Here is a 22,247-nt window from a genome sequence, read left to right on the forward strand (position 1 = left end):
AAGACTGTTCTGGGGGAATTATACATTGTTTTTACTCATAATGAGTCATATAAATATATAAAATAATCATGCATCAAAATGGCAGAATTGGGGTTTCATTTTCCATGAAAGTGCTAATTTTTAATTTTGGGACTAACATTTCTAAACAATCACAGAAAATGTCTGTCTCACACACACACAGAGACACATATACACACAACATACTCATCATATCATAGTTTGACTCGATAACTGATATTCTCTTGGTATAAATTACCTGATGTAGTTTGGGTTCTTGGTCTGCAGGTTCCTCATCAGCGTCCCCACTGATGCTTTGAACTGGAATCCAGCAGTTGGTGGTCTCTTCAGATTCACTTTGGCTGGGTTGCCTTCAGGGAACAGCTGTTTGATGAGGCTGTGGGTGGCCTTGTACATGGCTTGTGACAGGTCCCGGTATAACAGGTCGTTGTTTTTATCTACAAAGCCCTCGGCGCGGTACAGCACCTTGATGCACAGACGAAAAACACTAAATTACTAAAATGAATTGTCTTTTTATTCATTCATTCAGTTTAAATTATGCATACTGTGTGCACACCAAGTATTATACTCGTTTTGTGATGCTTCAGTTTGCTGATGCCCATTTCTGCATCATGAATATTACAATCATAGTATGACTCTAATCTCTTTTGCATTCACATTACAACTGTGCATACTTTAAGAATCATCAGATGAAATGCTGTTTAGTTGTTAATCATTTAATGTAGAATCTGGTCCGGTACCTTGCCAGCGTAGTGCTGGATGCGGAAGCAATTATGTGGCAGGCTGTGGTCAGTGAGGAACTTTGAATTCTTGCTGAGGCGGCTCTCAAAGTGCTGGTGATCAGCACAGATGGTGTTCAGCTTGTCCAGAAAGGTCTCATCAGTGACTGTTCCAGGCCGCAGGCACTCCTCGTCTAACATGGCCAAGATGCCATTTTGATTCTGGGCAGAGCAAGATGTGCAGACATGAAAGGTGGTTTAAATTCACAGAAATAAACTGTTCAATACTGAATTTAAAAATGTAGCATCATCACTTAAAAAAAAAAAGGCTTTTGACCACTGAGAGACACTTTTATGAAACGTGCAACAAATGTAATTATTATAAATTTTTTTTTTTACATTTTTATCTGGGTCAAAATACTAAAATAATCATGCTTCTCTTGATGACTACTTTCAATTCACATTGTCAGACATAACATGTGCATTCATACTGAGTTGGTTTGTGCGGTTTCTCTGGAATGGGACACTGACTTACATTCTCAATGAGGTCGCAGATAACAGCATTGTTGAAATATTCAATGTTGTGCCATTCAATGCCCTGTAACAAAAGAAATTAAGGTCAAAGATAAAATGGGTTTTTGGGAGCTAAAAAGACATATTTCCCATGTTAGCTACTCCCACACAGAGGTGGGTGTGTGATAACAATCTTGAAGTTGCCTGTGTTTCAACACAACACTGAGCACCTGGTCACACATCTAACAGTCAGACAGTTACCTAATTAAAGTTGATCTCACAATTAGTTCTATAGACTATACAGCAGTGCTCCACAGAGCTCTGAACACTTCATGAGCCAGAACTAAAAGTACTGGATGGCAAAATATATACTATGACTACCTTCCAACCTTATGAAGCTGAATGAAACTGAAGAAGCTACAAATGATGCCCCTCATCTAGACAGAGTTGTTAAACAGCTCATTTTCATGGGTGTACTCTGGTTCCATTATGTTTGAGACATCCTTTCTTGTTGCAAATGCATGTAATCTAATCCAGGAAATAAAAATACATGATAGCTTAGGAACACAAAAAAACAAAACACAGACATTTCTGTTCCTATTGCTTGGGAAATTTGTCACTTAAAGCCAACGAGGCCTCGCACAGAGAAAAAAGTTATATACAATGCAACAACAAGCTAGATTCCACAGTAACAATGATGAAGAATCAGTGCTGGACATTCATCCCACTGGTGATGGGTTTGCGCAATTAGACAGTTATCAAAACATCTACAGCATGTGCCAAATGAACCACCAAAGTGACTTTTAGCAAGTCTGTCTGGCAAATGTACAAAAGAAGCTGTTGTTTGTTCCACAGTCTGTCTTTGACAATAGAAAACAAAAGGTCTGTCTGACTGGCTAGAGAGCGGCTTGGTATTTATCTCCAATGTGTTTCTCTCTCTAAACTGAATCCTAATGAGTTTTGCATTGTTAGAAATTGATGTTATACCAAGTCTAGACAAAAAGCACAGATTTGAGATATTCACATATTTTGTCTAATTATTTGAAATGAGTATGATTTCAGTGTTATGCTTAGTCGTATTTGTATTTTCTGGGTTGATGTTTTGTCCTTTCTCTCTGCTATTGTCTGTCTCTGAGTGAGGACAGAACATAAAGTCTTTCTGGGGAGAAAAACATTTTCCATACAGCCCTTAAGAAAAAAAAAGAAAAAAAAGGCCCCTGGTCCTTGAAAAAGAAAAAAAATCTCCACACTGTCGAGATGTAATTCACAGCTCCTAATGGGTTGGGAACATAGCTTCAGCTGATGTAAGCAATGTGACGGATATTTTGAGGGGGGAGGGTGCAGAGAAGGTGTGGCTAAAACTAATGGGTGATCAGCCAAATTCCTGATTGGTGGACCTCCCCTCCTTTCTCCAGGCCTCTGTGGTATTTTCCCATGCAGTATACTGGATGGAGGCCAGAAGCGGGATATCATTGGTGGTGGTGTTAGTAGGGAAGGGGGTGTGGGGGTCACCGCTGCAGCACTCAAACTCATAGAGCTTTGAAAACAAACAGAGCTTAAAGGCCCACAACGGGGAGTGTTTACTCTTGCTGGAGTGAGGGATCACTTCCGTCGCAGACGATCAGTAGAAGGAGACGGAGAGTGGGTAAACTGTGTGTGGTGGACGACGAAGACGGGATATAAAAGACATATATGAATTAGAAATGCCTTTGGGTCAAGGGCAAGAATGTACATTTCGCCATAATAGCACAAGAGGTTGAACAGTTGAGTGACATGACCAGGGGCCTACAACGATGAACTGTCAGCACAACAAATTGAGTGCAGACATGTTGAACGATGTCAACGCATGGTTGCAGGTGAAAAAGTGACACCGGGGGTTACAGGGTGGGCTTGATAGGCAATTTATCAAAGTGTGCACTCCCCGTCTACTGTGCTTAATGTACAAACGTACCTCTCGAACATACTCCTCCTGCTCCTCGCGCAGGGTCAGCTCGATGAAGATCTGCTGCAGCTTCTCGTTGCAGTAGTTGATGATGAACTGCTCAAAGCTGTTGTCCTGTGGGAGCAGACGCAGGAGGAAAAATACTCATCAATTTTGCCATATCGGTAAAATTTCTAAGCTTGGTCATTTCTACTGTACTTCACAATCCATTTCAATTATGAAACTCATCTTCATAGGTTGTCTTAAATCTTAAACGTTCCTTTTTTAAGCCCTATAGTACATTTCATTTTTCTGCAACTCATTTCTCTTAGCTGACTGAAGCTTTCATGAACTCTTTCACCTCTTTGTCCAATTTGCTACTTATTAAAGAAATCAGTTTGTGTGCAGCAGTCCACTGAGGAGAATTTGTGTTTACAGATGTGAGACCATTTGCGAGACCATCTGCGGTCCAGCAGTCAATCCAGATTTTGTACCAACTCTGGAGCAGAGGAGACATTTTTGTACATCCTCAGTGAATCTAACTCTCATGGAAATATTTTTGGACTCAGTTATAATTGAAACTGGCCATGCATTAGACTGGCACAGCTTTTTATGTTACATTCTGTTAGAACAAAAGTCTGAATGCAGTGAATTCTTAAATCACATCTGCCTACATACTCTCATCTTTTTTTTTTTGGTGCTGTAGGTACAAGTTTTAAATGTTAAGTAAGGACATACATCTGAATCTGATTTAATACCAGCTTTAATCAAGTCAGAATAAATTATAACCTGTAGCTCTCGTCTCTCTGCTCGATGATATGCTACCTTATTACTTTGACAGCCATTACTAAACACACATTTCATCATTCTGAATGGCGGACAACTGATAGTAGTAAATCCTGCTGATGTACGCTGATGAACTTTTATGATAAAGCTTTATCAGGAAAAAAAGTTCCTGTGAACTGTCATACAGCTCATTAAACATTGACAGAGTGTTAACCAATTGAAAACCTTTTACTCCCAATATTACTCAATTATTATTGTTGTCAATTATGACCCATTGACAGGTGAGTCATGCTTCTTGGCAGATGGTCTTATTGTGTGCAGGGTTAGGTTAGCATTTATTTGCTAGGGACGCTAAGGCTGTTAGAGTAGCATGTTTAGTCTGAGAGCTTGTAAAGTGAAGGTCACATTGAGGTTTGTCAGTGACCAGGAAATGAAACACGGCCATAAGGAGATCAGTTATTAATTTTGTGAGTCATTTCCCCCTTTTCTGAGAAACCCCAGAGTCACCTTCACCCTTTACAAACACACACACACACACACACACTTAAAAGCATATACCGGTAGACACATGTGTACACTCAAGTGGCAGCAGACACCAGGCTGAAATATGACACTGTACTGTTTTATGGCCGGTAGTTTACATCAGCTAAAGGAAGTAACCATCTTAAATCTATAAAGTGTAAATTCACTTATCACAAGGTAGGGGAACGTCCATAACACTTAACATTAAGCTTTTATAACTGAACATGAACAGAAACTGATTAAATACAGTTTCCACACTTAGACGGAGCACCGGTCCTTAATGCTTTTACAAATACATACTTTTGTCTTTTGATAAGAATCTCAATGGGATTTATTTTTAATGGGATTTACTTATGCTAAATATTATATCTATTATTAATGCAAACCGATAATGAATATAGTTTGCATTATAAAGTTGTCAGAAATACATTAAGATACTGATTTCTGTACTGTTCTGAATATAGTTGGGTAATAAGTTAATAAGCAACCTAAACTGTTTATTAGAAACACCCACATAACTGAAACTAATACAGTGCAAATGCAGCAGCTACAATAAATCCATCCTTTATTTTAAACTGGATGGATATTTATTAGAAACACCTCTCACAATCACCCGGAGCTGAATATTACCTCACCTGTTCATGTATTGCAGGGCTGCTGTATTAGACTGCATTAATGTTAGTTATGTGCATGCCCTGATTCAAGTGATGCAAAAGTGTCTTTAGCATCTATTCAGCCTCGTGGCTTCGCTGCGCAACAAGAGCTCCTGAAATGTCTTTGATGAGGAGCTAAATTAAGAACGCGGGGTGTTTAGATCACAGCATGCACACTGGCACAGCAAACAGGCTGGTGTTACTTACTCCATCCTGGTGACCAAGACACAATACAACATTCAGAGGAGAGGGAGGACTTGAGAGTGAGTGGAGTGAACAAAGCAGGGATGTGAGAAAGACATGAACATATGGGAGTGGTGGTGGTTGGGTGGGGGGGGGGGGGGGGGGGCTGAAGGCATCGAGCAACAGGGCAAGAAATATTTATTCCATCTCCACTTCAGTGCACTCAAACTCTCACACATGTATTTGCATGCACATACTCATTTACATGCAGCTAAACCAAACGCAAATGCTTAAATGGCTTATGCTGCATCAGTTGCTGTGTAATAATAACAACAACATAATACTCAGATCAAACATGATAGAACATACATCAAAACATTGGTCCACTTGACTGTTTTTGTGTTCTGTTTCATATCAATGTGGTATCCACGATTTATTGTTTAATGTGCAATGTCATGACATTGTGTCCGTAACATGTTTATGATGTTTGTGATAAGTGTGTATTGATAAGTTCAGTCAGTAAGGCGTTGAGGCCATTTTGTACTGTGAAATGTTGATTTTTTAATGTTGCAATTACCTCATCACAAAAAAATAATTCCACCCCTGGGAGCCATAAAGCTGAACTAATCTGATGTGAATGCAGTTTTATCGACTCGGTTCTTGTTGATAAGCTCCTCACAGGTACGTCAGCACATGTGCAAACAGCATGGAGCAAGTTCCTTTTAAAATGTGATAAAAATGTTTGGGTGGTCAGATTCTGTCCTCGCCTCATGGCTTTATCAGAATTTGATCTGTCTTTTTTCTTACCTCAAATATCTCAAAGCCATAGATGTCCAGCACACCCATGACCTTGTGGCGAGTTTTACCTTGTGCCTGCAGGGAGAAAATATTGGCAGTTTTAGAAATAGAGTAGGATGGTGGTTTACTGCCGCTTTATCCTGGCATGAAAAAAAGGAAAAATAACAGAAAAATTGATTACTTTGATTAAAATCACTTACTTTTATGCTTTCGTTGATCCTTGTAACTAGCCAGCTAAACAGACGACTGTAGAGATTTTTGGCAAGAGCATCACGGGCGTAGTAGGCCTGTAAAGTAAACGCACAAAATTCCTGATTAAAGTGAAAATGAAGCAACTGAGAGAAAATGCATCAAATTCATTCACACTAACTAAAAATTGTGTACTTTTTTCTTTTCTACAGACCTAAATAAAAGGGCTCTGGAATAAATCTTTAGTTATTGCTTGAATTTCCAGAAAGTCAATATTTTAGGGGGGGGGCCTTCACAAACACATACACAGTGAAGATTAAAGGACACCATCACCAGAGGCCAGCCACCAGTGGTAACGTTATTCTGAGGTTAATTCTCTGAACGGTTGCCTCCTCTGCTTTTGGACAGAGGGCCCGTGTTTACAGCACCTACAGTCTGAGTGAACCCACTAACCTCTAAAATATGACCTACATTTGAATTTCCAGAAGGAACACTGCTCATCTATAATGGAGACGTTTTTGTAGCCTTGACATGGATGAGAGTCGATAGCCGGTGAGGGAAGTCAGGGGGAAAAAAATGCCCCTTCTATGCACTGCATGTATATGTATATGTATGTGTGTGTGTGTGTGTGTGCACTAATGTCAACATAAGCATGAACAGAAATGCTTTGTTGTAGCTGTAATTTTCCCTCTGACCTGGGACACGTTCAGGGTAGTGGACACTTTCTCCAATCTGGCTTCTACTGTGCGGTAGCTGAATGCTCTTTCCAGCACTGACTGTTCGATCCCAAGCAGCTCACACATCTCCTTCAAATCTGCAAAAAGTCACACAACAAAAACACTGACAGTTAACAATTTCTACCTGTGACATGTTCACCAACTTTGAAATGTGCTCCCTTGCTTGAATTAAACTTTTTAATCACATACATACCAACATCAAACATCTCACTTTATTCTCATCTTTTTTCTAGCTTTATGAAATGTATTAAAATATAGAACATTCCAAGATCTAATCAGACAGATTAACCATATTATATGCTAATTACAGAATAAATAAATATGGCTCTGAAAATAAAGATGTCATAGTTGGTAAAAGAAAGTCATTTTGGAGAATTAGTGAGGAACATGCTGCAACTAGCCGGCCTGTGATTCATATGACAAAAACAAAAACACAGATGTATTTTCCCAGCAAAATTGACAGTAAGGACGATGACAGGGGATCATTACACCGTCCTGGAGGGAAATATGTAAATGCAATATTTGCCTAAAGAGAACAGCTGTGGGAATGATAAACACAGCTCTTGTCACACAAATCATAAAACACAAATATTTGGGGAACAGGACTGCAGAGGAGAGGAGAGGAGAGGAGAGGAGAGGAGAGGAGAGGAGAGGAGAGGAGAGGAGAGGAGAGGAGAGTAAAAGCAGCCAATAGGTGGCAGTGGCTCAACATCAGGTCAACTGGGCCAAAAGGTTTATATGTCAAATTCATCACAAAGTATCATAATAATAACACTGCAATTAAAATACTAATAATACAACTATAAATAAAGCTTGTCTGATTTATTTTTTTTAATCTTAATTAACCAGACATCTCAGTTGCTCTCAACATGCTGTTGAATCAATCTAATTAAAGTGGAAAATAGTGAAAAAAGGGACTCTCTGCCATCTGTGTGTCATCCCTCAAACCCACCGTTTTTGTCTTTGACGCGGCTCTCGTCGTTGCCGTTACAGCGCGATTCTGGCTTGAACTCGATGTTACCGAGCTTCAGCACGGCGGCCACGAGCTCCAGCACCGACTGCACCTCATCCTCCATGAAGCCCACGATCTGCATGGCATTCTGGGAGGGCAAAAACGGAATGAGAGAGTCACTGATAAGCTGACAGTGTTGAATGCTAAAGGGAAACAAAGCACAACAAAACCGCAAACAGGAACTAAGCTATAAATGCACTGTGATGCTGTCTATGACTGTATAAACACAACAGTTGAATATGACTGAAACATTATTATTCTAATCTGTCAGCACTGACACTGGTGTTGTCATGATAAAGCGACAAATGAGTATGTACATAAACATTTCTGCAGGCACAACTTCCACCTTATTAAAGAAGTCACCACCTTAGGATGATGGTATACGACAAAGCTGCAGCAGTCAATTAAATGTATGAACCAGATATCACCAGTATATTTGATTAACATAACACAATATACTAACAAAAAAGAGAATGACCAAAAGGAAAATGCAAAAAAACACATGAGCTAAATATATACATAAAAAACTACAAGTAATAATTAAAATGTTTTGAACTGAAGTGCCAAATGTAACGACTCCCCTGAGCTGAGCTGACAAAACAGACAATGAATTTAAGTGCTTGACATGATTGTGTTATAAAAACCCACAACCATAATCTAGTTTACTGTGGTTCTTTAGTCAAAATTTTATTTTTGTGGAAACACGCGTCTAAGAACTTGAAATGTTTGAGTGGGGAAGAAATTGCGGCCATCTTTGGCTGTAAGAGAGAAGGCCATGTGGAGGAACTGATTGTTTAGTGGGAATGTCCTCGTGTGTTTCCGCTGGTGAAATGCAGCTGTATGGGGAATACTGGAAAAAAAAAAAAAAAAAAAAAAAAAAAACATTCTACAGGAGAGGGGATGAGAGGCAGGATGTGGTGAAATGTAGGGAAACGAGAACAGTAGATTGTAACACAGACTGTAAAAGAAGCTGAGTGAAGCATGCTGGAGCATGACTGATAACAATTGAGTGCAGTAGAAGGGGTCTCTTATAGACACAACATCCTATATCTCACCATCGGTAAGGACAAGGAGGAGTGGTGCTGCACATGTAGACAAGATCCTGCATGTGTATGTGTGTAACTTTATTCAAAAAAAGGAAGCAGGTGAATTTTCTTATGTGGTCCCCCCCCCAAAAAAAAAAAATCTGCCTGCCCTCTGCTGTTAAAAGTTGATCCATTGTTTTGAAATATTATAACGGTAAATGGTACACATGGAATTTCCCTTGTTTAATAAATACAAACCAGAAATTCAGGTTTTAGTTCACTTTCAATTCGGTTCAAAGTTCAAAAAGGGTTTTGCAACATGTGGGAGGAGTGTTTTCACAATCTGACTATCTACAGTCTAGTTAGTTTGTTATGTCCAGGAGATAAGGAGTAATCAGACCGCCTCTACCTCTACCTCTACCTCTACTTCTACCCTCTGTGCAGCATTTAGATTAACTCGGTGTGATGCAACAAAAGAAAGTCAGTGCTGAATGCCAGTGGAGCGATACGGTGCTCATGCGATGTGTGTGTGTGTGTGTAATTTGCGTGAGTCACTTGGTGGTTTAGAAAATTATTATCAGCGCGTTTTAGATAAAAGAGAGAACATCTCTACCAAGTTCTCAGGTTTCAAGTGGGATACTTTGAGTGATTTGAGGGTGTTTAGGTCTAAATTATGGGTATAGTTTAATAACATTAAAGTATAGGTTCTTAATCTGTCCTAAAACAATAGTCAGGTGCCAAAATGCACACTGACACATTTCCTTGCTGTAATCATTCAACCTGTTTATACTGGCCATTGAGAGATCCCTTCATTACACACTTTCAATGGAAGTGACGGGGGATGATATCCATAGTCCTCCTTCCGTGCAAAAATGTATTTAAAAGTTAGTTTGAAGCCAATATGAAACTTCTGTTTGTTATTGTTCATTCTTTTTTTAGTGCCAAATTCCTTCTTTTTGTTCCTACTTTAACAGGAAAACACTCGAGCCACAAATAGATTTTATTTTAAATACAAAGAGTGTGATTGAAGACAGCTGAAGCTACAAATTATCTTCAGATACCTTTAAAACAAATGTGCTGCTCCAAACAAGGACTTTTCATTCCCCATCACTCACATACTTTTTAGAGGGGATCTTCTAATGTTCAGTATGAACAGGAGGAGCGAACCCAGAAAGCAAAACCTCTGTCAGTGTCCATTTGTGCACCTGTCTATTGTTTTCAGACAGCTTTGAAAAACTGTGAACCTATCATTTAAAAAAAGAAAAAAGAAAAGTCATGTGAACCTTCTGGCTAGATTTAAGACTGGAGGTGATCATATCTTTGTTGTCAGGGAACATAAACTCTTTAATAATGTGCCTGAGAAGCTCAGACTCACAAATCACCAACTTATTTTAAGTCACTTCATCAAATGAATTTTTTAATCAGTAATCCCAGGTTGTATATCTTTTAATGCGTGACGTATTATTATGTTTTATACTCTGCACTTTAGATGTTTATCGTATGTTTATCTAAGGCACTCTGTAACATTGCTTTTTACTGGCGTGACTTTTGATTTTATCCCGTTAACTCTGATTTAATTGCTCGCTGTGTGCAAAGCTCTTTGTAACATTGGTTTTGAAAGGTGCTTTACAAGTAAATTTGATGATTATAAACTTTATTATGTGTATATACATGCATGCAGTACTCACTCTGACTGTCCTGAAGTTGGCTGCATCATCCAGCCCATTGACTGCAGCTGAGTCCAGGCTCAGGTAGTTGTACTTGCTGAAGTCCCGCTCCAGCTTCAGCTTCTCTGTGACAGGCAAACCATGTGGTTACCATTTGAACTACAATTGGTGGAGCAGGCTGGCTCAAGGCCATTATTTACATTAAATGCAAGGGTGAGCAGAAAGGTGATGCATTTACATACCTACACGCTCACAGCTGCGAGGTGCCTGATAAAAACCACCATATTGAAATGATGTAATCTGCTTCCTTGAAGTACATTCTTTTAAAAAATGCACTTGATGGTGCAAAGATTGGGTGATACCCTGAAACTAATTTATCTAACCCTCGGGCCACTGTCACTTCAAACACAATTTCTCCACAGTGTAAGCACTCACAAGGTTACTGCTGTGAGCATCATTCTGCAAGATCAAATAGCCCTTTTAAAAGCCCTCTATGTAGTAGCAAAGAAATCCATTCCTCTCGTGTGTGCATGTGTCGGATTTCATTAGTGGCTGCATTAACTACAGCTGAATCAAGCCCCCTCTGATGTGTGTACTCGGGGGTGAGTGACCATTACATTGTTCTGCTGTGCTCAGGACATAAAACAATGCCCCCTGTCCACGGAAAAGCAAATAGAGGGAACAGGTTTCACGGCCAGTCTTTGTTCTCGGCTGTGTTTGTTAAGCAGGAAGACTGGACCCTTAATGCATCAGCCATGTGTCCGTCCAGCTGCAGAGGCTCTGTCTGACAAAGATTTTTACACAAGGACTGGCATGTTGCCGGCTTCAGATTACAGTTAGTTGGATATAAATAAAATTAGGGAAACCCAAAACCCAGAATAAAGGTAACTCAAACTGCACACTCAGGTTTTTTTTTTTTTTCTGGTGTGAAATAAGCCAAAACAATAAGAGCTAAAAGGAAAGCTTACTGTGGACACGACTGCTGTTTTGGTTCATTTCTAATTTATGACTTCCTGTGCACAGCTGTGTGTGTACTCCACACTATTTAAAAAAAAAAACCCACACACTAATGCTTCTGTTCAACTGCAATTCCCAGTATTAATACGACTTACTGAGTGTGTCGTCAGAGGCTCCAGAGAGCAGCTGATAAAAGACGTGGAAGTTCCTCTCTCCTCTTGGCTGTTTGACCACGCGTGACTTCTCCAGCAGATCTAAAAGGGTGACGGACAATAAAAAGGAAACAATGACACACGCTGACAAAAAGTCCATCCCTAACAATAGTCTTCATAGGAAATGTTTGTGCAGTGGGGTTTTCTTCTGTAATAAATATGTGGCTGACCTGTTATAATAAGTATTTGAGGATGCCCAACTTCTGCATGGAGCTCAGATAGCTCCTAACCATGCATTTAAGTTGCCATGGTGACCAATTCAATGTTGGTAATTATTTACGTGTGCATACATGCACACATGCTTCAGGATGTCTATGAGAAAGAAACCACATGCAGCTATTAAATGTCAGGCCTTTCTCCTGGGTTTCCAACCAAGTGCAACAGTACCTGATTAAAAGGGGAACCATCATCTGTTCACCGCATTAAGCCGAGTATGATTTAATTAAAGACCAACTACAGCGCTCAGCCACTGAGGCTGCTTGAGATCCTCTTCACTGCCAGATTGGCTGGATGATGGCATTCAATTTTTCTGGTTAGAGAACATCTTATTTTAGGAGACTTGAGAGTTTACGTAGCGGTGAAGTGAACATTTTGGAGAAACATACACATTTTCTGCCATTTTAAAAATGATCAGATTTCTAGCCATAAATGAATAGCTAATGGCTTCCTCAATCTTCATACTTCACTTCAAAAAAGTGACTCATCCAGTCAGTGGGTGCTGAGAGGACAGAAGTACCACTTTTTACTGATTCTGTGTACACGCTTTAAGCACTAGAGATCCCTGTACAGAGACCTGGGGTTGTCAGAGTTCGTGGCGGATTGGGCTGATTGTGAATCTGTGGCACTTCACTGGCCATGAATGACATCAGTGGCCGTCAGAGAGCCAGCGCATCAATAATAAACAACACCCAGGACTGCGTGGCTGCCAACAGCAATACAGAGCTGTGATGAAAGAGGAAGACAGGTAAAAAAAACACTACTAAGGAGCCAATTTATGTACATAGCTGTCGGACACCTTTCTGTCAAAAGCACAAGGGAGTCTGGGTAGGGGAGGAATAAAGAATTTCCGATTATTCTGCTCCAAAGGGCATTGAAATAATCTTTCACCTTGCTTCCATCTAAACCATTCAGTCATCTTTTATTGCTTTTTAGGGCCACTGCTTCCTATTTTCTGCATCCTGAATGCCATGTATTGTGTGCTCTGTTCAGAACATGTTCCATCTCTGTTAGATAAGCAAACACACATTAAAGTAGCAATGTGGAAACAATATCCTGTTATGTTTTGACTAAAGGCACAGGCTGCAAAAACAGTCTTAGCACTCTACTGAGAATTGACTTAAAAAAAGAAGCTATATCTATATATCTATTCTCAGTTGTAGAAAGTGCAGATGACATCAGGTATCTACATACAAGATACAATAATGATCTGAGAGGTTAACAGAAATCCATCAAGGTCTATCCTGCAGGAACTTCCTCATCCAACTGTCTGGCCAGACAGCCAGCCAAGCTCTGTCTGAAGAAGTCACATGTCAATGGCTCCTCTTCACAGACAAGTCCCTTGTGTTTGACTAACTCAGGCCAACAGACAGAGGTTCGCTTGTGTCTCGGCCATCAGCTCTGCTCTTTGTTTCTGTGACCTCTGGCGGGTAAGCCGGCAAAGACAAAACAATGTGAAGAGACGAAAGATAAGGGCAAAAACTCAGAAAAAGAGCTGAGGAGAGGGAGTCAGATAGGTGGAGGGGCACGTTTTGTTCAGTCTGGGAATGAGATTGGCTTCTATAAAGTATTATTCAATGTCTATGGCTTTCATAAAAAGGGCAACTGCAACAGTTTGAAGAAGTCCCTTAAAAAGCTGACAATTAACAATAGTACAGGAAATGGGGCTATTACTGCTCATCATCCTCAATATCAATACTAAATACAAACATTTCAAAGAGAGAAATCAAGAGTTTATTATGAACTTCCACACTTTCATTTTCTCCTTAACTCTGACAAATAAGCATGCATTTTTATGAAGGCACATTTGGACAAATTCATCTACATTATAGCAAAAATGATAAAAATAGATACTCTCACTTATTCTTGCCCTGAAGAATAACTTGGCACTTGATTATTTACTTTAATAGTTAACAGTGTGGCTTTAGACAGCAAAGCAATCAGTGTCCGGTTGATGAAGGACAAGAAACGAGAGAGAAACATATTCAATTGATATGATAAAGATGAAGTAGGAAATATAATGGGTGTCATTTCCTGCATTTTCAATTACAGATTTCATCAAATCTTTACTGTAAGTGAATTTCCATCCCAAACACTACTCACAGTTGCTGATGACTCCACCGAGAGGATCTCCTTTGAAGTCAAACTCAATGTCCATGTACTTCCCCTGTTGATGAGAGTACAACACTTAGAACTAAAAGCATGTATAACTCTAAATCTAATATACACAATGAGCTGGGCCCAAAACCAAACACATGAGCTCAGTTCACTTCACGGCTGCCATTAGAGCACCAGCTGCCAATCATAAACACAACTGCTATGGAATAACTAGCCTCTGTGGAGGGAAAGACCCCCAACCCCTGCCAATTTTTTTTTCTCCTCTATTGGAGGACTAGAACTATTTCAGGCCCTTTCTCTCCTTCTGTCAGAAATTTGGGAGGTAGAACAGAGAGTTCTGTGTGTTTCACCCTCTGATGTATTAATAGCAGACAGGTCCTTAGAACAGGCCAAGCTCAACTGGTGAGAGAGCTCAGGCCAAATGCAATAAGCACTTTTGCACTCAGAAAAATGAGAGAGTTTGATTCGTAGGTCTCTGATAAACTGATGGAGCGCTGATGAACTAGCGGGGAGGTCTGAGGTCCTTGTCTGGAGGTTTAATGCCAAGGTTACCTAAATATAAACAGATCACGGGCATAATCCTTTATAATACTTCCTGTTACAGTTGCAAGTCCGAGCACTGGGATCTATTTATAAGTACTCTGTAGGTAGATGATTGAGCATAGTTTGAAAAAGCAAATTAAAAAAAACACAATAGATGAAAGCACACTCAATTTTACTGGCTAGAATAATTTTCCATTCCATTCCTTCCATGAAGTCATTTTTAGACTTTTGGGGTTCAACAGAAGTTCTTCAGTGTAATTGAATCATTCACTGAAGAAACTACGGCTAAATAAATCATACATTGTAGAAAATTAACACAAACCGGTAGTGCGACTGGGGGTAATTTGATGTGAAAATGTGTCATAAGGGAGAAAACTGAACTAAGCAGCCCTTAGGAACAGCACTCTGAATTTCAGCACCACATGACAAACACACAAACTCCAAAAGACCTCTTTCTAACACATGCATTAGAAAAACAGTGGCTGTAAAACTGTGAATACATGTTTCTGAGCGACCCCTGAAAAGACTCTTTGTAATATCAGAATTTGATCCTTCGGGGTCCATTTAAGTTTAGAGGAGTTGTATCAATAAATTATTTCATGCCATTCGGGTGTGTGGGGAGCCAACAGGAAGTTAGCCGGGTTGGCCAGAGGCTGCTGACGATGCTTCACAGGAATGAATGAGGTGCCATGCTGGAACATCGTATCCTATTTTTATTGCCACATTCATTATTGTGCCTCCCTGAAAACTTTGAGACAGTAAGTGTGTGAAAATGCCTCCTTTGATAAAAACGCCCTGCGTTCTTTTATACAGTCACTGCCTGGAAATGTCTGGATTTGTGTCTGCTCATGCAGAAATCGAGGCAGATGCTGAATCATTTTTTTTACGATGCTATCTCCATTTTCCACAGAGATTAGCATTACATTTCTTCAGATTCCTCATCCTCAGACCACAGTTGGACATGCAGGTAATCAACTGTCTGAAGCTCAACTGATAAACAAGTTCATTTTTAAAAAACAATTGAGAAATGCCCATAAAACAAATCTGGGGGGAAACTCCAGAGTTTGCTTTCTCTTTGGTTGGAGATAAACTGATTGCTTGCTCTGTGTTGGCAGTTGGCCACACTGTGCAGTTGATGAAAAGCAGCATACTGTAGGTCAATGACTTTGTGTAGTATGCTGTATGTAAAAGAACATTTACATAGGCCATTTCACATGTGCCTGTGCAATATATCAAGTTAGTAAGGGCTGCTGCAGCTGAAGCAGTGCGTGGAACGATGTTCTGCATGGATCCAATTGAATCTGTGTGGATTGCAATTCTGAGGATGTTACTCCATGTTTTTTTTATTTGTTGCTATGAAACATGGACTAACATGCATCACTTGCTAAGGGCATGTGTCTACAAGAAACATGGACCATGACAACATGCGAGCTTCAAACCAGTTTGGATGTGGAAATACCTTCAGGCCTTTGCTTTAACCATCAAGCTGTGGCAAAGGCTGTTAATTGAAAAAGCAGGACTTGTGTCCAGGTGACACCTGTAACTACACAATGATCCTGCAAAAACTCAATAAATGAATTTTCATAACACCGTAGCTCCTGCACGTTCAACTCAGTGAAAGACAGACTGATGCAAGCACATGAATTCTCCCGGTAAGGAAATGAAAAGAAATATGGAGAGGGACAAAAAATGCACTGCTTTAGGAAACACTGAAGCTTATTCTGATGAAAAAAGAAAAACTAGGGGACAAAACGGGATTATTTCCAAGCATGAATAAAGTCTGGATGAAAACATCCAAGCTGTGTGGCATAATTAGCCAATTAATCATCTAATCAAATGACATTAGCATTCATTACTTCAAGAAGGGATACTTACAAATCTGGAGGAGTTGTCGTTCCTTACTGTTTTGGCATTTCCAAAGGCTGAAAAGGGAGGAGAACCGTAATTAGCATAATAAAGCATAATAAAGTATAATTTGTGCTAATCCATCCAGTATAAGGCTATAGCCAATCACATTAAAAGACAGATCAAATCTTGTTTACAAATATCCCAAACCTTATTATTAATGATCCTTAACAGTGTGTCTCACTCCAGCTAGCTGTCAATCATGTACAGGCTGGATCACAAAGCCATTTGTGCTGATGAAGCCCATAATTCTGTATGGATTAAGCAAAGCACTGGGGCTTTTCAGGCTTAGGAAAGGCTGAACCTTGCTGTCATGCCGCATTCAAGTTCAACTGCTTCAATATGTGCCCACGCTTATAAATAAACAATAACATGATTTTCAAACACATGTATGATTTTTTGTGTGTGACCTTGTTAAATGCATCATAAACATGTGTGCGTATGTGTCCCTTGTGTTAAGTGCATAAGGGATCCTTTTCGAATGATATATCGCATCCAGGGCCCTCTCCGTTCATTTCTAACCATATTTCTACATTAAAATGCTATTAATGTGTCATGCATCACAGCACTATTAGCATAACAGCTTAATTGCTGATAACGGCTGATTAATGCGTGTTAAAGTCTATCGTTAATGTGAATGTGTGGGGTTCTAGCATGGTAGGACGGCAGCTGTAGGGCGAGAGAGACTAAGGAGAATAAGAGAGCCACAGAAAGATAAAGAGCAAAAGGAAAAAAGGGGAGCCAGGGCAAGAAATGAAAAATAATAAAAAAGGGTGACAAAGAATGAAACCGAGATTGTGATAAAGAACGAAAGCAAAGCTGGGAGTCTCAGAGAAAGCCTGACATAGATACATTGTGTGTAGCTGGTTAACTGTGCTCCCCCTCTCCCTCTTTTCAGTGTTAGGGCAATTAGATCGGCAGGAGCTAAACTCTTGCAGATGTGCAGGGTTTCTGTAGCGACTCAAACCCGGGCATACAGCTTCATCATTCATGGGCATTTCCTGTCCACTGCCCCCAATTAAAATACAGCTGTTCCGGTGGCAGCACCGAGCTGTGGGAAATGAGACAGTATATGTGTGTAGGTGTGGAAGAGTGTGTGTGTGTTTTTTGTAGTTGTGACATATTGCGTTCAATAGAAAACTACCAGAAGTTTTGGGGCAATGAAATGTATCTTTAAGAACATTATGTACTCTAAAATCCAAGCTGAATGATCAAAGACTTACAAATACACTCCAACAAACACTGGTCCAGAGTGGGTTAAAGAGGTCGCTGAAAGTTGCAAACATACATCTGTATCTTCCAAATTCTGGCAAAGGACGGGCCACATTTGGAAGAGCCTTTGATTTGGGATAGCTTGAGATTTCGGAGCGCTTCACTCACCCTCCAGAACGGGATTGGACTGCAGCAGCTGTTCCTTGACCTTATTCACCTCCTGGCCCTTCCCACACACCGCTGCCACATATGACATCACCAGCTTACTGGCCTCTGAAACACACACACACACATACAGACACTCATAAATATTGGGTCAAAGCCTATGCTAGACATAACTGAAGAACAAGTGCGACATACACACCCATCTCACTATTCTCCATAAAAATCCCCCTTACCTCATCCCCCCTGACACCCATCGAGGCTGGGCGTGCATCAATCATTTGTCTGGAGCAAAAGGAGGAGCCCTTATTTTACAAATCCCATAATGAAAACTCACTTTGTTTAGTGAGATGGTTGACCAGTATTGCATCATTCTATCATCATTTAAAAACACAGATTTCACAGAGGAAACAACAGGACGCAGCGGAGACACATGACTTGAGATGGCAACTGTTCACACACTTTTATTAGAACTGAAGCTGATCTAAGAGACTGTCGTGAGAGGGTCTGTCCTCCCAAAACATAATTTTCTGGTTGAAAAATGTGACCTGAGCTCAAAAGGCATGTGCTGTCTGAACTAAGTGACGTGCCCCGTAGGATGACTGCTGGCATCAGGATCATCTCTGCTGTCCAGCGAGATGACCCAGAACTGATGATGTGAGTGATGTGCCAAAGAGGGATAGAAAAGAGCTTGACAGTAGTTGCTGGTACAGACTGCTAATGAGCCTGGCATACACACACAGGTCCAGACACATTTGCTGATTTTAGCAGGATAGAGGGTAGGTGGGAGAAAAATGTGGCTGCAAAAAATGTAGAGATCGTGAGCACCTTTTTATCTCTTAAGAATAGCAGAATAGACTCCCTCAGTCATCTCTATCAAGTAATGAAACAACAAGTGTGTTATGTCTCCTGCAAACAATTTTGGCATCTGATAATAATGTTCGTCATAGCTCCTCGATCCTATGGAATCCGCAGAGGCATGAGAAAACCTGTAGCAAGACATGAATGTCAATGACCCTTATCGATGGGGCAAGCTTGTTTTTGATGGCTGTATTCCACTACAATGCTTCGGGGCCGATGAGATTACTGCAATCCAAATTTATCTCCTCCACTTGGCTGAACAGCTTCTTGGAGTGGGGCTTTTAATATCCATGAGAGGTTGGGAGCGGCCAAATAAAGGATACCACATCATGCAAAACATGATCTGTCACACACACATAGTGCACTGTGTTTTCTCTCTATTTTTGGGCCTATTTTATGTATCATTGCATTTCACCTTTGAGTGTATAAACAATATTTAATACAACTGCGAATAGTGTCATTTGTTTCAATAAGTGTGTGGCTTCATGGCTCTTGGTGTTTTCTGCCATAGTGCTACAGGGGAGGTTATGTTGTGAACTCTGAGCTCCAGCCAGAGATCAATGCACCAGTAGTCCAAAACTATTAACAGCATGCTACATTTCCAATACAGGCAATAGATATTGAATCATTTCTATAGTAAACAAATGTCAGTGTTGCTACTCATGAGAAGAACAAACACAGGGCTAGGTGATGATTCAATATCATTTATCATCTCTGCTTAGAACTGTATTTTGACAAAAATCGCATATGATAATTTTGACTAAATTACTGATGAGATATGCTTCACCAAAATCTAAAAATAACCTAAACATTTCAGAACATATATTTATTGTAATTGAAAAGGTCAAGTTAAGCACTATTCAATAATAAAAGAAAAAGGAAACCAGCTTCATTAAGCAGACCTGTTTCTAGTGTGATGAAGAGTCCTACAGGAATTTCCAAGTTTCCTACCTGAGCAGTGTGAATGTTTGTGTTTTCTGTATCCTGCTGGTCTACCCTGATTTGTCCATACACAGCTCGTCACAGAGCTACTGTTGTGTTTCATGTACCAACACGTGTGCTCAAAACAAAACTGGCATCAAGCTGCCTTTTAAGGTAGATCTGATCTAAATCTGCGCTGTGGCTTTCTACATAACAACCCTCATCTTACAGTTGCCTTTAGGTAAGTTTTGACTACACTTTGAACAAACCTTTGTTGAGCACTACAAACAAGAAATAGCTGAACAGACGAGACTGCAAATTTTAGACCTTCCAGGGATATATTAACCAACTACTGGGTGACTCCTGAAGTTACTTTGTTCATGGATCTATGAAAACTTTTTAATGGGGTCTTTTGCTTGACTTTAGATAAATGAAGAACTTTTTTATGTTCATGCTTGAAAAGATGTTAATGAAGCTTTGGCAAAAGTTCAAAAACGAAGATCTACTTTCCTCATGTTCTGCTTTTATTTTACTATGTGCAAATGTCTGTCAATTCTTCCAGTTCTGTTTCTCTCAGTCACATATGCTTTCCCACACTGTCAGAAGTCTGTACACTTGATGCTGTTCTCTCCATTCTCTAAAGATCTACTATTGCACAACCAACTTCCTTCCCCTTACCACCATGACCTCCATGATATCCAGGGGGACTCATCCAAAGGTTTCCATCAACGGTCTGCTGTCTCCGCTCCATCACCACTAGTGTCTAGACTCTAGGGTGGATCCTGTCTTATCTTCTACATTTATATGGGCCTACACTCTCATGCTTAATGTTGATGGAATGGAGTCTAATCACCAGAAATCTTCTTCTGTCTCTAACATCAATGAATATTGTTCAAATTAATCTCTCCTGATTGAACGGATAGCCTTAAATATGTATTGACTGTATTTATGAAGCAAGATGGTGCTTGACAGGACTGTAGATGGCCTGATAGGACAAGTACATTTCTTTAACCTGGAAAGAAGAAATGTTAAAATAATGTTACATAGACCCAAAAATGGCTACCTACCGGTTTTCCCAGCCCCACTCTCCCCAGTGATGAGGATGCACTGGTCCTTGTCCTGGTCCCTCAGTGAACGGTAGGCCTCATCTGCTAACGCATAGCTGGAAGACAAGAAGCACAAAGTCACAAGACTTAATAATATAACTAAATGCATCTTGAATGCTTAAATAATCCTTATTTCCAAGTATATCTGATTATACTTTATACTGTATGTAAATATCTGCTGAGTAAAAAGCATTTGTTGTACATTTTCCAGCATAACTTGGGGATGATCAAAAGGTAGTAGGGGTGAAAGAAGTTCAGGGAAATGGTATACTGCTGTGCCAGGCTGCATGGCGTCTACTCTAATCAATAACATGTGGCTGTATTGGAAATTAGGTTGGATCTGTAGGACAGCCACAGGACTAGAGTAACTTGGAGCTTTATTTAGCTACAGTGACTGGTTTTCATTTGGGATTTGGCTCCAATAGTTGGAATACTAGCCATTTCCTGCTCGTTCCAAACTAGAACTGCTACACCAACGCTGCCGAAGCTGCTGCAAAAGGACAATTGTTCGCTCTCAAAGACTAATTGTTTTAACTGTCATACTGTAATTACTTTCAGGATGTTTTGTTATTATAAAAATACATAATTATACATGACTCAAATCATCACCTTGGCAGGTGTTTGAATAATGCAATTAGTTGACGAGAATGTAAAATAAGCTGTGGTGGATTAGTGAATGATAGAAGGGGGAGTTCCTATTCCTATTGTAAAATGAAACCTATTGTTATACATTCCAGGACAGGAATACAATGGGAAATGGGACTGGTTATTGCAGTTTCACCCCCACCAAATGCCAGAACAATATATTATTTGTTCTCTTTATGCAGACGAATCCCTTATGACGGTTTGAGAGTAGGGTGTGGATGGTATGAGGGCCATATCACAATGACAACTTTTTTATCCGGTGTGACACAGTAGTTTGTAATTTCGATGTGATACGCCCAAAGAGAAGGAACACTAAAGGGTGCAGAAACAGCTTTTTTGCAGCTTGCATTTTGGCAGGCAAACAGTCAAGTACAGTGCTACAAGAAACATGTTCCAAATGAGCTTGCTTCTTCTGCCGTCCCCCTGTACTTTGGCATTCACGACACAGGAATTCTTTCCAAAGCCACGTCTGGTAATAGCTGTGGTTATGAGGGAAATGTTGCATGTAGCGCATACCCCCCCCCCCCCCCCTGCCTTATGACACACTCAAAATGTCTTTTCCTGTTAAGAAATAGTTAGTCTGAGACATGGCTGAGTGGATTTGGCATACTGCATTGTCCAAGACATGCATGATGAGTTCTGCCAT

At 40.1% G+C, this 22,247-nt stretch overlaps 1 protein-coding gene across 3 annotated transcripts in view; it reads right to left on the minus strand.

Moving 5' to 3' along the window:
• Nucleotides 1–22,247, minus strand: part of myo1b (myosin IB) — a 61,637-nt gene that overhangs the window by 11,665 nt on the left and 27,725 nt on the right. For all 3 annotated transcript variants that reach the window (XM_053327992.1, XM_053327991.1, XM_053327993.1), the window contains exons 4-17: nucleotides 20,918–21,012; nucleotides 18,075–18,179; nucleotides 16,665–16,711; nucleotides 14,232–14,295; nucleotides 11,856–11,954; nucleotides 10,765–10,868; nucleotides 7,992–8,139; nucleotides 6,998–7,116; nucleotides 6,314–6,400; nucleotides 6,123–6,188; nucleotides 3,202–3,306; nucleotides 1,273–1,335; nucleotides 759–959; nucleotides 257–483 (exon numbers count right to left, since the gene is read on the minus strand). In XM_053327992.1, coding sequence (XP_053183967.1) covers nucleotides 257–483; nucleotides 759–959; nucleotides 1,273–1,335; nucleotides 3,202–3,306; nucleotides 6,123–6,188; nucleotides 6,314–6,400; nucleotides 6,998–7,116; nucleotides 7,992–8,139; nucleotides 10,765–10,868; nucleotides 11,856–11,954; nucleotides 14,232–14,295; nucleotides 16,665–16,711; nucleotides 18,075–18,179; nucleotides 20,918–21,012 — 1,530 coding nt within the window. The remainder of the gene's footprint in view (nucleotides 1–256; nucleotides 484–758; nucleotides 960–1,272; nucleotides 1,336–3,201; nucleotides 3,307–6,122; nucleotides 6,189–6,313; nucleotides 6,401–6,997; nucleotides 7,117–7,991; nucleotides 8,140–10,764; nucleotides 10,869–11,855; nucleotides 11,955–14,231; nucleotides 14,296–16,664; nucleotides 16,712–18,074; nucleotides 18,180–20,917; nucleotides 21,013–22,247) is intronic.

Source organism: Scomber japonicus, chromosome 11 (genome assembly GCF_027409825.1).
Source record: "Scomber japonicus isolate fScoJap1 chromosome 11, fScoJap1.pri, whole genome shotgun sequence".
Lineage (NCBI taxonomy): Eukaryota > Metazoa > Chordata > Actinopteri > Scombriformes > Scombridae > Scomber > Scomber japonicus.